This window comes from Callionymus lyra, chromosome 12 (assembly GCF_982586985.1).
Source record: "Callionymus lyra chromosome 12, fCalLyr1.hap1.1, whole genome shotgun sequence".
Classification (NCBI taxonomy): domain Eukaryota; kingdom Metazoa; phylum Chordata; class Actinopteri; order Syngnathiformes; family Callionymidae; genus Callionymus; species Callionymus lyra.
The window spans coordinates 2592873-2607896 of record NC_141829.1 but is presented as its reverse complement, the minus strand read 5'-3'; the positions used below and the strand labels follow the sequence as shown (position 1 = coordinate 2607896).

Sequence of the window (15024 nt, the reverse complement as noted above, 5' to 3'; positions counted from 1 at the left end):
ACATGATCGTCATGTGACACATCAAGTGATTCAGAATCACATGATCGTCATGTGACACATCAAGTGATTCAGAATCACATGATCGTCATGTGACACATCAAGTGATTCAGAATCACATGATCGTCATGTGACACATCAAGTGATTCAGAATCACATGATCGTCATGTGACACATCATGTGATTCAGAATCACATTTGAAATATTGCAATTCATGTCATTTAACTACAGTAGTTACAAAGTGCACATTTAAAGTGTGGGCAGTATTTTGGCTTAAAGTTGGATCAATTAAAAGTTAAGAACAAATTCAACCTTCGATATGGAAATCAATGAATTTAATATTTAAAAACTACATTTAAATATATTGAAGTTTCAAAATTTCAAATGTTAAATTCAATCTTTGCATTTTCTCATGACACTGATAAACTTCTACTTCTAAACTAATCAACCATTTCTAACAAATCCTCCAATTGCGTATAAATCACTTATAACTGTTTACAAACTCAAGTTACCTCCTTGGCAGAGGTACTATTCTGATCTTCTATGATGATTGACAGGTACTACATGCTGGAGAACCGACCGAGGAACCTCTACGGGATGGTTTGTCACTCCTGCCAGAACGCGCCGCCCAACACAAAAGAGTGTGAGTCGCTGTAACTTGTTGTGTAACTGTTATCAGTCTGGTATCAACATGAACGTGTCCTTATCTCCACGACTCCTGGTGCAAACACAGGCTCTGTTGATACCAAACTGATAACAGGAAGTGTTGGTGGCAGCAGATGTACTGCAGCGATCAAAGCCTGGATGAGGTTTAAAGGAAGAATCACAGAAGTTGTGTTGAGTTGGACCAGAACTAGACTCTGACACCTGCATCTGTCTTTCGCTGCTGAACTGTTGCTATCCTCGCTCTGATGTCTCTGCTCTGGACAGAGATCTGTTGGACATGAGATCTAAGTTAAGTTAAGTTAAGTCTAAGTCAAGTCAAACATCAGCAGGAAAGATGAAAAGAACGACCTTTTAATATGTTAGTGACATCAAATGTCAGGGTTTTATAATATTCTGATAGTAATTCTCCTATTCATCCATCCATCCATCCATCCGTAAAACCATCCATCCATCCAACAATTCATCCATCCATCCATCCATCCATCCATCCATCCATCCATCCATCCATCCATCCATCCATCCATCCATCCATCCATCCATCCATCCATCCATCCATCCATCCATCCATCCATCCATCCATCCATTGATCCATCTTTCCATCCATCCATCCATCCATCCATAAAACCATCCATCCATCCAACAATTCATCCATCCATCCATCCATCCATCCATCCATCCATCCATCCATCCATCCATCCATCCATCCATGTATCCATCCATCCATCCATATATCCATCCATCCATCCATCCATTCATCCATGTATCCATCCATCCATCCATCCATCCATCCATCCATTCATCCATGTATCCATCCATCCATCCATCCATCCATTCATCCATGTATCCATCCATCCATCCATATATCCATCCATCCATCCATCCATTCATCCATGTATCCATCCATCCATCCATCCATCCATCCATCCATCCATCCATCCATCCATCCATCCATCCATCCATCCATCCATTCATCCATCCATCCATCCATCCATCCATCCATCCGTCCATCCATCCATCCATCCATTGATCCATCTTTCCATCCATCCATCCATCTATCCATCCATAAAACCATCCATCCATCCATCCATCCATCCATCCATCCATCCATCCATCCATAAAACTATCCATCCATCCATCCAACGTAAAACCATCCATCCATCCGTACATCCATCAATCCATTCGTCAGACTCTTAAGTGGAGTAAGAAAATATTAGAACACTTAAATATAGCGATATTTTCTCACAATACTCCATCAATATATATTTTGTTGCTTTCAAATTATATTTTACGTATTGTATTTTATTATTCATGGCCTTTGTTCATTTTTGAGTTGCAATTAAACTTCAGCCTCTAGATGGCAGCAGTCATTACGTCCTCCACAGCTAAAGTAAGAATGATGACTGAGGACGAGAGGATACAGTGAGTCCAGCAGCTTTTAAAGCTGAAGTTTGGACATATATTGGTTTGAAAACGAAAAGTCTGGTGGTCTATAAGTTCTCCAACCGTTCAACCATCCATTTATTCCTCCAGAGTTCTGTGCAGTAACTGAAAGAAACCGTCTGTGGTTCTGACCACACGGTTAAGAGATTTATTTTCCAAATTGAAAAGAATGTTAATGAGCTCAGATCATTGTTCGTTACGATGGACCAATAAATGCCGCTTCAGGATTTTTAATTTATGGAGCCGTGATTGTTCAGAACCTCCTCTGTAATCGCTGAGCCCGGAAATGAAGGGTATGAAGGGTATGAAGGGCATGAAGGGTATGAAGGGTATGAAGGGTATGAAGGGTATGAAGGGTATGAAGGGTATGAAGGGTATGAAGGGTATGAAGGGTATGAAGGGTATGAAGGGTATGAAGGGTATGAAGGGTATGAAGGGTATGAAGGGTATGAAGGGTATGAAGGGTATGAAGGGTATGAAGGGTATGAAGGGCATGAAGGGTATGAAGGGTATGAAGGGCATGAAGGGTATGAAGGGTATGAAGGGTATGAAGGGTATGAAGGGTTCTGTCACTGAGTCATATTTAATGAGAGTGTTTTGGAAGAAGAAAAAGACATAAAGCAGCCGAGGCCTGCAGTGAAGACGTGTGTGTGTGTGTGTGTGTGTGTGTGTGTGTGTGTGTGTGTGTGTGTGTGTGTGTGTGTGTGTGTGTGTGTGTGTGTGTGTTGGTGGATAAATACATGCTTTTCAACAGCAACTTAATTGCTACTCCAGAGCAGTGAAATAAAAAGTGATTGAATAAATGAAGGGAGCACAAGAAACAGACTCATTTCATGAATTGCTTCTTTTTACGCAAGAGATGTTTTTTCTCAACAGTTAAATTCAGTTTTAACAGCTAAGAAATAACATTTTTGACAATATGAAGAGATTCACCAGAAGTTAAAGGAATGATTGAATTGATTTAACGAAGAAAGGAGGAATTCTCTCTTCTAGTTTGTCATTGGTGGGATCATTTTTTCTTTTCTCAACTATAGTCTCACTTAAACTGTAAAGTTTCTTCAGATAATTTCGTTGTGTTACTTAAGGTCGAGCCTTCATTGAAAAGGTTTTTCTGCATCAATGAAACTAGATTGTCAAACATTTTCCAGCCAAAACATCCAAGAAGCTAAATGAACACGACAGGCCGACACTCGTCATGTAATCTCTTAACGACTTCAGCGGGTCTTTGTGTATCTAATTAAAACATCTGACGATATGAAGCAGATAATGATTCACAAGTCAGTGCTTGTGACAACGTTTCCTCCTCTTGGGAACTCAAGCTTCTCTTTGAACCACCCAGCGAGCTTATTTATCAAGTTATAAATACATTTTAATTTGAGTTTTGATTCAGAAATCTTGGTGTCGACAGGTATGGCGTCCTCCGGACCGATAGAAAAACCTCAGGCCGACTCCGGCAGCACGACCGTCCTCCCTCAACCACACAAAGGTACAAACACACACCGTTAACAATGAGGTTTCGTACTCGATGCTAACGTTGCTACACACTTTAGATCCGACGGGACAAGGTCACCTGGCCACGGCTCTCATCATCGCCATGTCGACCATCTTCATCATGGCCATTGCCATCGTCCTCATCATCATGTTCTACATCCTCAAAGCCAAACCCAGCAGCCAGAGTAAGAAGGCGTGACACACACATGCACACGATCGAACTACTGTGTGTAACATCCGTGTCTCTGCAGCGTGTTGTTCGGGTCAAGTGGTGAAATCGGTTGAAGCTCAGACGAATAAACAAGAAGACAAGAAGGAAGTTCCTGGTGAGAAACTCAAACATGTCTTGATGAACTCAAAAACATTTATTCTATCATGATCACATACTGGTAATCAGTGTGATGTCTTTATATGTCAGTGTTTGTATTCATCATCAGAGTTTGTGTAAATACATACATACTAGGGCTGCACGATATATCTAGAAAAATATCAATATCGTAATATTGTCACGTGATATGCATCGAAAACATGTGATCATTTATTCTTATTTTATTGTATAAATCAATCATTTCTTAAATGCGCACTTCAACTAATCAGTGTCACGTTCTGTAAAGTTGTCAATTTGTACTTCTATGTCTCGTTGTTGTTTACGTCTCCGTCCATCTGTGAACTGTGCGGCGCAGCTTGATGAACGGAAGTAATAACTTATGATCTACTCAAACACGAGAGATTTAGTCAGCGCCGGGATTTATTATTGATTTGGTGATATCGCGACGCGCCGGCGGCTCCTCTCTGATGTCACTCAGTTTCACAGGAAACCAATGCAAGCCTCGCTAAACTGAACATTATAAGTGATATTTTTCTACCATCATGTCGACACCGAAGCACGGAAATAAACAAAAGGGAAATATCTCATCGCTTTCCTTTATTAAACCCCGGACCTACACTGCAGTACTCGCGCCTGTTATTGTTATTTTTGTTATTTACTATTTTTAGGTGAAAGAAAAAAAATATCGCATTAATATCGATATCGCAATTCAAGACACCAATGTCGAATATCGCATTTATTTCCAATATCGTGCAGCCGTAACGTACAATTCAAAAGCAAGCATTATTATATTTTTTCCATAAACTTTGCAGCTTTTCTAAAGGATTTTATTTTCCCAAAAGATACTAGTAAAGTTGCATCTAACCATCTATTTATCCATCTATCAATCGATCAGTTCCTTCAGTCCATCCATCTTCTAATGTTCAACAACATGTTGAAAAGATTCAAAGTCGAAAGAAACTTGAAATAAAGGATTTATAGAAAATACTTTGGCTTCTGAGTTAGATCTGAGTGAACCATCATGATGTTTGCAGGTTGCAGTAGTTAGGTTAGGTTAGGTTAGTTTAGGTTAGGTTAGTTTAGGTAGAACTTTATTGATCCCTCAGGAGGTCTCCTTCGGGACATTTTTTTTCAATTAGACACACCGATACATTATTTATGAAAATAAAAATAAGAACAAGAACAAAGAGAAATAAAAAGAAAGAACAAGATCCATTTAAAAAATGTTTTCTTGACATTATTATTCATCCTAAAAAGGTTCAAGTGTCTGCTCGTGATAAAACCATGTTTGTAAAGTTTCAATAATGATTTGTTTATTTTTAATATTCACACGTGTTTTGCATGAACACGATTTTTCAATGTCTTCATATCATCCATTGTCATAAATGAAAGACCAAATGGGATTTAAAACTCACTGAATAAGACGGATATCCTGGAGGACAAGTGAGGGTTCAGGATCAGGAGTGTGGAAGTGTGACGGATGTATCCTGGAGCTCCACCGGAGATCGCTGTCACTCATCAAGACACTTCATTAATAAAAGATCAGATTCCTGGTTCGCACTTGTCAGAATCATTATCACTTCCATGAGGGTGAACTTCAAAGTCTCTTTATTTTGAGGCAACAAAACATCCAAGTATAATCGTATCGTGTTACATATTAATAAACACGAGTTAACTTGTCCGAACACTTTCATAGCTTCTTGCAAACAAAGAAAGAAAATCCTGCGACTCACAGCAGAACTTACGACCAAGAAGAACTGCAGAGAAGTTGTTAACCGATAGGATTGTTTCCTAAATGATAAATATTTCCATGACGCAACAGAGCAGGTCTGGAGCAAACAAACACCTTGTTGACCTGCTCAGGAATTCAAAGTTTTACTTTCTAGATGAATATCAGTCCATGAATGAGGGCTTGACAACCACAACATGAGCTGAAGGTTCTTTCTTTATCTCCTCAGAAAATGTTGTCATCTACGCTGAGAAGGACGAGTTCGACAAGATGAAAGCTCCTCCTCAGAAGAGCCCCAAAAGGTAAGAAAGACTAAGTCGAAATAGAAGATCCGTGCTGTGACTGAAATCGCATACTTGCGTACTCAAAGTTAGTATTTTTAGTGCGTAAGTGTGTCTCAATTCTTAGTATGCGAAATTGAGTGCGCCATGCACACTAAATTGTCACTAAAACGCCCACAAAAACTGAGTATGGTTCGCTGGACACTATCTACCCTAAACAGCTCCATCTTAGTGACGTTGTAAATGGAAGTTACGTCATATATAAATGCATATATATTCATATACTTACAGGTGTATTTTCAGCAGCAGTACGAGGATAAACACGTCTTCGCTGCTGATACCAGCTTAAATATCTTGCGAATATTTAGATTCTCATATTTTTTCTTTATTTCTTTTTCCAAACTTGAAAATGTGCTGCCAGCAGGTGTCGCTAGTGTTACTACAGCCGGTTGAAATCATCGTTAAATAGTAGTAGAAGAAGAAGCTGTCGCGTCATTTCCTTTTAGTGTGTAGCAGCAGAGTTTGATTTGAGACATACTTTCTGTGGATAATTAGTTACTAGTTAGTACGTACACTATCCTGATGATACTAACTTCTAGTACACTAAGAGAAGTATGTTTGAGACATACTATCTGTGGAGAATTAGTTACTAGTTAGTACGTACACTATCCTGATGATACTAACTTCTAGTATACTAAGAGAAGTATGTTTGAGACATACTATCTGTGGAGGATTAGTTACTAGTTAGTACATACACTATCCTGATGATACTAACTTCTAGTATACTAAGAGAAGTATGTTTGAGACATACTATCTGTGGAGGATTAGTTACTAGTTAGTACGTACACTATCCTGATGATACTAACTTCTAGTATACTAAGAGAAGTATGTTTGAGACATACTATCTGTGGAGAATTAGTTACTAGTTAGTACGTACACTATCCTGATGCATACTAACTTCTAGTATACTAAGAGAAGTATGTTTGAGACATACTATCTGTGGAGGATTAGTTACTAGTTAGTACGTACACTATCCTGATGCATACTAACTTCTAGTATACTAAGAGAAGTATGTTTGAGACATACTATCTGTAGAGGATTAGTTACTAGTTAGTACGTACACTATCCTGATGATACTAACTTCTAGTATACTAAGAGAAGTATGTTTGAGACATACTATCTGTGGAGGATTACTTACTAGTTAGTACGTACACTATCCTGATGATACTAACTTCTAGTATACTAAGAGAAGTATGTTTGAGACATACTATCTGTGGAGGATTACTTACTAGTTAGTACGTACACTATCCTGATGATACTAACTTCTAGTATACTAAGAGAAGTGTGCAATTTGAGACACAGCAGTAGTTTTAAACTAACTCACTTCTAAAATTGAAAACGTTCCCAAACAGGCCTTTATAAGCAAGTAGCTTCATAGACTACATTTCTTGACTACAGATATTGAACGGTTGAGCCGATCGATCTACCCATAGTTAACCCGTCAACCTCCTAAACAACAGAGTCTATCGATGGTATTCAAAGAACATCAGAACTCTGGATTGGAATAAAGAAAGACGTGAAGCAAACCAAAAACAAACTCCTATAATTGGACTAACATTCCACACAGGGCTCCATGCTGGCTGACTCACCACTTTATTTTGAAGGGCTAATAGCGCTTTGTGTGGAGCGTCACACACAGAAAAACCAAAATTGCCTCTTGAACAAAAACATCTGCCATGAATCATGTCACCACAGAGCGAGTTCCAGCGACCGCGCTCGTGTTTTCCTTTTATTCAGCGACTGATACCTGCAGTCGTGGGGAGCGTGTGGTGCTCCGTCTGAACGCAGCCGTCAGGAGTCGTGGAGGTTAGAGGAGGTTCGAGGAGGTGCTGGTGGTGCAGATGTATCGCTGATGATCACACACACGGCGGTCAGACAGCGGCGCTGTTGTTGGTGTTTACGAGGGTATTTTTTGCAAACTAAAAACCACCATCAGGTACAGGCTTGCCAGCGGAGACAACAAAAGACGACAGTTGCTCGCTCTGGTCTGTGTGCATTGTATCTTCTAGCAGTGAAGACAAAGCAGCGTTATTATGGAGAGTGTGCAGGAGAGGCGTGAACACGAGGGTGGGAATGTTTTTACACAGATCATCTTGATCTGCTTTGATATGACGTTAAATCAGTGTCATCGCAAGATTGAATTTGCCTTTTCAAATGTTAAACTTAGAAACTGTAATCTTGTCGTTTTTTTTAAGCATTTCATTATTATTTTGAGTGAATTCAATCAATTCTTTATTGAAAAGCTAAATATGTTTTTATTAAATAATTGAGTTTAATAATTAGTATTTTCCAATTCCAATCATACATTTTATGTCCAATTGCAATTTGTAGTTTAAATTCAATATATAAATGTTGCCACCAGACGTTACTAAACGAGTACTGAGTACTTTATCAAACTCTCAGTCCTTTCTATTGTATGGTGGCAGTACTTTTAATACAATCGTTTAAAAATCATGAATTAAAGTGTTGAACATACAAATGATTTTAATCCATTAATCAAGATAATAAATCAATCAAGTAGCTCGGTAGTCTTTTGGTATTATCTGCTGGTTAAACTTACACTTTTTTATATTTAATTTAAAAGAGCATGATTGTTCAGTTACTTAAACAGTTTTTTTCTCTTTGGAATTAGAAGAACAAAAACTTAATATTGAAAGTATTCCATTTTTAATCCAATTATTCGATAGAAAATAATTCAACCTTTAAATATGCAAATGATAAATTAAAGCTAAAAACAGTTTAAATGAAGCGACGTGCACACACTCAGGAGCGTCACGTGCACACACTCAGGAGCGTCACGTGCACACACTCAGGAGCGTCACGTGCACAGCGAAGTGCTAACTCACGGTGCTGCAGTGGGTGTTGGGTATCAAGTAAACAAAGTGTGTTCAGAGAGCGTGGGACTGGAAAACAATGGCATCCTGTCGTCGTCAACCAGGTGCTTTTTTCTGAAGCCAATATCCAGCGCAGAAGACAAGTAATGAGATGTTGTGGTATCACGGCGAAAATCAGAGAAATCCCAGCAACAGTTGAAGTTCTGTCTCGGACCTCAACCTTGAAAATGTTGGATTCATCCGAGACACAAACTAGTCCTCAAACCAGCACTTGAACCACAGATGGATTGTTTGTTCCCACTTTTTCTCATCAGATGAGGAGCTTTTTCCAAGCAATGAAATAAACTGTTTTAGACTAGAGTACTCTCAAATTATTCATAACCCAGTACATTATGATACCATTGTACTGTATTAGTATTGTACTTGTTGATCAGCACTTTATTAGAAACTAGGTGTTTTTAATCGTCAAGAATCTGTTGATACGATTTGATATAGTGATACATCGTGATAGTGTAGGAACGAGAATATTTGTAGTATTGTGGAGTACTTGACTCTGGTGTTGTGATAGTGTAGTAACAAGTATATATATTTAGTATTGTCCAGTACTTGACTCTGGTGTTGTGATAGTGTAGTAACAAGTATATATATTTAGTATTGTCCAGTACTTGACTCTGGTGTTGTGATAGTGTAGTAACAAGTATATATGTGTAGTATTGTCCAGTACTTGACTCTGGTGTTGTGATAGTGTAGTAACAAGTATATATATTTAGTATTGTCCAGTACTTGACTCTGGTGTTGTGATAGTGTAGTAACAAGTATATATGTGTAGTATTGTCCAGTACTTGACTCTGGTGTTGTGATAGTGTAGTAACAAGTATATATATTTAGTATTGTCCAGTACTTGACTCTGGTGTTGTGATAGTGTAGTAACAAGTATATATGTGTAGTATTGTCCAGTACTTGACTCTGGTGTTGTGATAGTGTAGTAACAAGTATATATGTGTAGTATTGTCCAGTACTTGACTCTGGTGTTGTGATAGTGTAGTAACAAGTATATATGTGTAGTATTGTGGAGTACTTGACTCTGGTGTTGTGATAGTGTAGTAACAAGTATATATGTTTAGTATTGTCCAGTACTTGACTCTGGTGTTATGATAGTGTAGTAACAAGTATATATATTTAGTATTGTGGAGTACTTGACTCTGGTGTTGTAGTATTTACAGACCACATGACTCTGTCCAAACATCAGCTTTAAAAGCTGCTGGACTCACAGTATCCTCTCGTCCTCAGTCATCTAGTACAGTATGACAATAAAAAATAAAAAATGTAAAGATAAAAAAAATTACAAGAAAGCAAACAATTTAGAAAAAAATCATTTACTAGCATAACTCATTTTGATTTATTATAATCAGCCATTAAACTCCTTTGATATATTGTGAGGCTTCACGATCCTACATTTAACCATCTTTATATTTTATTTATTTTTTCTCCAGTGAAAACGACGCATCATCCGAGAACGAGCAGCTTCTGAGCCGAAGCATCGACAGCGACGAGGAGGCGGCGCTGGACAAACAGGGCACAGCCGAGACCATCAACCCCAGACTGAACCCCTGTCAGCTCAGCATGGCTAACAAGCCGGATCTCTGCCTGCTCTCTCTGGGGCTTTTGGACCACGATCGCTCCTGCAACGGGACCCAGAAGACCGGCGCTGCCAGATCCACCAGCAACATCCTCAATGCTCCGAACCACTTTACCGACATGAACCACATCAAGAACGTGAACCACATCAGCAGCGTGACCTCAATCAACAACAACAACAAAACGCCCGGAGTAAGAATGGCATCTGTAGAAGGATGTCGGCAGTAAAGTGATTATCATCCTTTTTTCTTATTAATGTCTTTCCTCTCAAACAGATGTTACAGAGCAGAAGGAAGAAGATTCTGGATCTTTACACCAGAGCCTGCAATGTGACCGAGGGTGAGTGATTCAACTGATGAAGTACTTGTGTAGTAGCAGCTCACTAGTACCTCATGTATGCTCAAGAATCTGAATATGATATGTGTCAAGATACAGTGTCAACGACAGGATATATATATATATATATATATATATATAGTGATATATAGTGATAGTTAAGTAACAAGTATATATGTGTAGTATTGTCCAGTACTTGACTCTGGTGTTGTGATAGTGTAGTAACAAGTATATATGTGTAGTATTGTCCAGTACTTGACTCTGGTGTTGTGATAGTGTAGTAACAAGTATATATGTGTAGTATTGTCCAGTACTTGACTCTGGTGTTGTGATAGTGTAGTAACAAGTATATATATGTAGTATTGTTCAGTACTTGACTCTGGTGTTGTGATAGTGTAGTAACAAGTATATATGTGTAGTATTGTTCAGTACTTGACTCTGGTGTTGTGATAGTGTAGTAACAAGTATATATGTGTAGTATTGTTCAGTACTTGACTCTGGTGTTGTGATAGTGTAGTAACAAGTATATATGTGTAGTATTGTCCAGTACTTGACTCTGGTGTTGTGATAGTGTAGTAACAAGTATATATATGTAGTATTGTCCAGTACTTGACTCTGGTGTTGTGATAGTGTAGTAACAAGGATATATGTGTAGTATTGTCCAGTACTTGACTCTGGTGTTGTGATAGTGTAATAACAAGTATATATGTGTAGTATTGTCCAATACTTGACTCTGGTGTTGTGATAGTGTAGTAACAAGTATATATGTGTACAATTGTCCAGTACTTGACTCTGGTGTTGTGATAGTGTAGTAACAAGTATATATGTGTAGTATTGTCCAGTACTTGACTCTGGTGTTGTGATAGTGTAGTAACAAGTATATATGTGTAGTATTGTCCAGTACTTGACTCTGGTGTTGTGATAGTGTAGTAACAAGTATATATGTGTAGTATTGTCCAGTACTTGACTCTGGTGTTGTGATAGTTTAGTAACAAGTATATATGTGTAGTACTTGACTCTGGTGTTGTGATAGTGTAGTAACAAGTATATATGTGTAGTACTTGACTCTGGTGTTGTAGTATATTCAGACCACATGACTCTTGACGAAGTCGTAACTAATTTCATTTGGTTTTTTTTTAAACCAAAATATCCTCTCATCCTCAGTCAACACTGAGATTCCATTGTTACTTTAGCTGCGGAGGAAATAACGACTGCTGCCATCTAGAGTCCAAAAGATTAATTACCACAAAAAAATAAACAAATTCAGTGAATATTTGCATGTTAAGCTTAAATACAAATTATTTTATACACACTTTATTAAAATATAAACTATAAAAACTATGATTATAAAGTGGATTCAGAATGTAACACTGCAACAACCACAATAGAAAAAAAGGGATACATGAACATATTGACACCTTTGTTTTTCCTGGACTCTCTTCAGGACTGAGTCCCACTGAGCTTCCCTTCGACTGCCTGGAGAAGACCAGCCGCATGCTGAGCTCGTCCTACAGCAGCGAGGCCGCCGTGGTGAAGACCTGGAGGCATCTGGCCGAGAGCTTCGGGCTGAAGCGCGACGAGATCGGGGGCATGAGCGACGGCCTGCAGCTCTTCGAGAGGGTCAGCACGGCGGGCTACAGCATCCCGGACCTGCTGACCCGCCTGGTGCAGATCGAGAGGCTGGACGCCGTGGAGTCGCTCTGCTCGGACATGCTCTCCGGCAGCGAGGGCGCCGGGCGACAGGTCGGCAGCTTCCACGGCCAGATGATCTGCACCTCGCCCTCTCAGCGCTGCGCCAGCGTCTGAACCGTGTTGGACGGAAGCTCCGACAAGGACGACTTTATGGAGCGAACATCTCCACGTACATGAAGAACGCCAGTGGATCTTGATGGACTTCTCATCTCACGGCTACTTTACAGACTTTTCTTACGTTAAAAAAAAGACTCTTCTGGTCTAGAGAACGTTTTCCTGAATGATTTCTATCCATAGACGTGAAGGAAAATATCATTCGGGTTTTAAAGCGACAACTGTGTGCTGGACACACAACCAAGGTCGTTTGGTTTCTTTACTATTCAAATGAAAAGTTGCTTCGACCAAAACACAAGTTGTTTCAAAGTATATTATTAATCAAAAAAAAGTTGCTTCAGTCAGAAAAAGGTTATCAATACACAAAACTTGATTTAATTTAAAAAAAAAGAAGTTAAATCTTGAAATTAAAACCTTTTTTCTTCTTTTGAAATGATTGAAGCTTTTAGAATTGAATAATAAAGAAACATAACCAGCTTAAAAAGCGACAGATGGTAAAATAAAGTCCTGATATTATTCCATTTATGCAACAACTTTTTTTCGGCATTTGAAAAATCATAACCCGGCGACGGAGACGTCGTCATTAACCACGAAGAAGACTCGTTGGAGCTTCCACTGAAACCTTCTGCCCACAGAGAGTGACGACTTCTTCACACGGGATTCAAACCAACATGTTTCCACCTATTGCTCGTCAACATTTCAGTGAAATTGAACAAAAATCCACGTCAGTATTTTACACTTTATTTAATGATCTTCCACCGGAGAAGACGACGTCAGCAGTTCTCGCGGCGACTCTGGGAGGCGATTAAATCCTGAGCGGTGACCCAGACCGAGGGACCCCATGATCCGTGTCACTTTCACTTCTCACCTAGACCACGCAAGTCTGCCGCTGTCGCCACTTAATGGCTGGGCGTGCGGCTCCCAGGGGCCTCGTAAGACTAAGTGTTGTGGTTCACAGAGCGCTCGGAGAGTGTCTGTGATTTCCAGCACCCTATTAAGCATTTAGGGCCACTTAACCGCTGGAAAGGCTGTAAACTCCTGAGTTAAGGCAAAAGTGTGTCGAGCAGTAAAGTGAAGCCACGGCTGTAAACCTGTGCCAGACCCGTGTCTGCCTTCGGGTTTCCCTCGTCATTCTTTCAGCTAAAGGTGAGCTTTTCCATGACGTGAGACGACGCAGACGTGAATTAGAATTCATCCAAGTTGCAAATCAAGCTAAAACTTTCAGCCTTTTTCTTTACGTTTTCATTAACATTTGGGGCTCGTTTGTTCTGATCTCGAATCATCGAGAAGAATTTCAAAGCCAACCTTCCGGCTCCGTGAAGTTCCTCACAGTGATCCACGTGGAGAGTCCGCCTGGAGACCTTCAACACCCGCTAAGCTCGCTCTGACAGGATAAACTGAAGGAGATTTGCACGTCGAGTTTGACGTTTCCAATCATTTTCACGGTTCTGGGCTCCTGTGAGCCGCGATCAAAGCAAACAAAAGTGCGTCTCGACTCGTGAGAAAATGTATTTTCACACCGAGAGAAATGTAGTTTCCTTTAAGTGCTTCTTACGCTGTTTCTATAGAGATGTTTTTAAACTGGAGGCAAAGACTGAACTGATCTCAACACTCCAGTATTACCTCAAAGAAAAATAGCTTCTGCACTTGAGTTAACAATAACAACAACGAAGAAAACATCTTTATTCCTCTGTTGCTGAACGTGTGGTTTCCTGAGACACATGTTTTACACTCGTGTGAACAACATACATTTATTCTATACATCGATGAAAACTGAGGCAGGACTTCAGTTTGAAAGAAATGTTCAGGTTCATCTGATCCTTTATTTACAAAAACCAAATACACAAGACGTCAGAATCTGATTGAATGACATTTGATTCAAACGGAATCAAGTCTTTTAAGCTTTAATGTCAATACTTTGAGGATAGAAACGATGCATTACTTTACCTCAGAACCACGGAAGATAGAAACACCTGAGAACAGAAGCATTATTGTATATATAACTTATTAATGTTTATAATGTGTGTTTTAATAAAGATAAATTGCAAGACGCGTCTGCCTTTTATTGCAGGAGAAAGTATGGCTGCAGAACATTCTTGCTATAATAATGTAATGACATGCGGTGACACGCCAGCAGCCTCGGGGTCTTGGCGCGTCAAACGCAGAAAAGCGAGATTTTTCCATATTATTGAAAACACAAAAACAATTACAGACTTGCTCTTTTGAAGACGTTTTGTGTTGGTTTACGAAGCCCCATTAAGGAGCGTTCCTGTGTTTACGGCAGTGTTCCAGCGTGACCAGAACCCCACCTTTGTTTGGAACCACATCCACGATCTTGACATACATGTGACGCCACATGTGAGAGAATCCTGACATATGAGGAACACGGACGCGACCGCGAGGCACGACAACAAGTCC

At 39.5% G+C, this 15024-nt stretch overlaps 1 protein-coding gene across 1 annotated transcript in view; it reads left to right on the top strand.

Annotated features, from left to right (window-relative positions):
• Positions 1–14657, top strand: part of edar (ectodysplasin A receptor) — a 47692-nt gene extending 33035 nt beyond the window's left edge. The window contains exons 5-12 of the mRNA XM_087804751.1: positions 555–640; positions 3512–3589; positions 3654–3779; positions 3846–3920; positions 5881–5953; positions 10320–10656; positions 10740–10803; positions 12245–14657. Coding sequence (XP_087660877.1) covers positions 555–640; positions 3512–3589; positions 3654–3779; positions 3846–3920; positions 5881–5953; positions 10320–10656; positions 10740–10803; positions 12245–12606 — 1201 coding nt within the window. The 3' untranslated portion in view covers positions 12607–14657. The remainder of the gene's footprint in view (positions 1–554; positions 641–3511; positions 3590–3653; positions 3780–3845; positions 3921–5880; positions 5954–10319; positions 10657–10739; positions 10804–12244) is intronic.
• Positions 14658–15024: the final 367 nt, after the last annotated feature.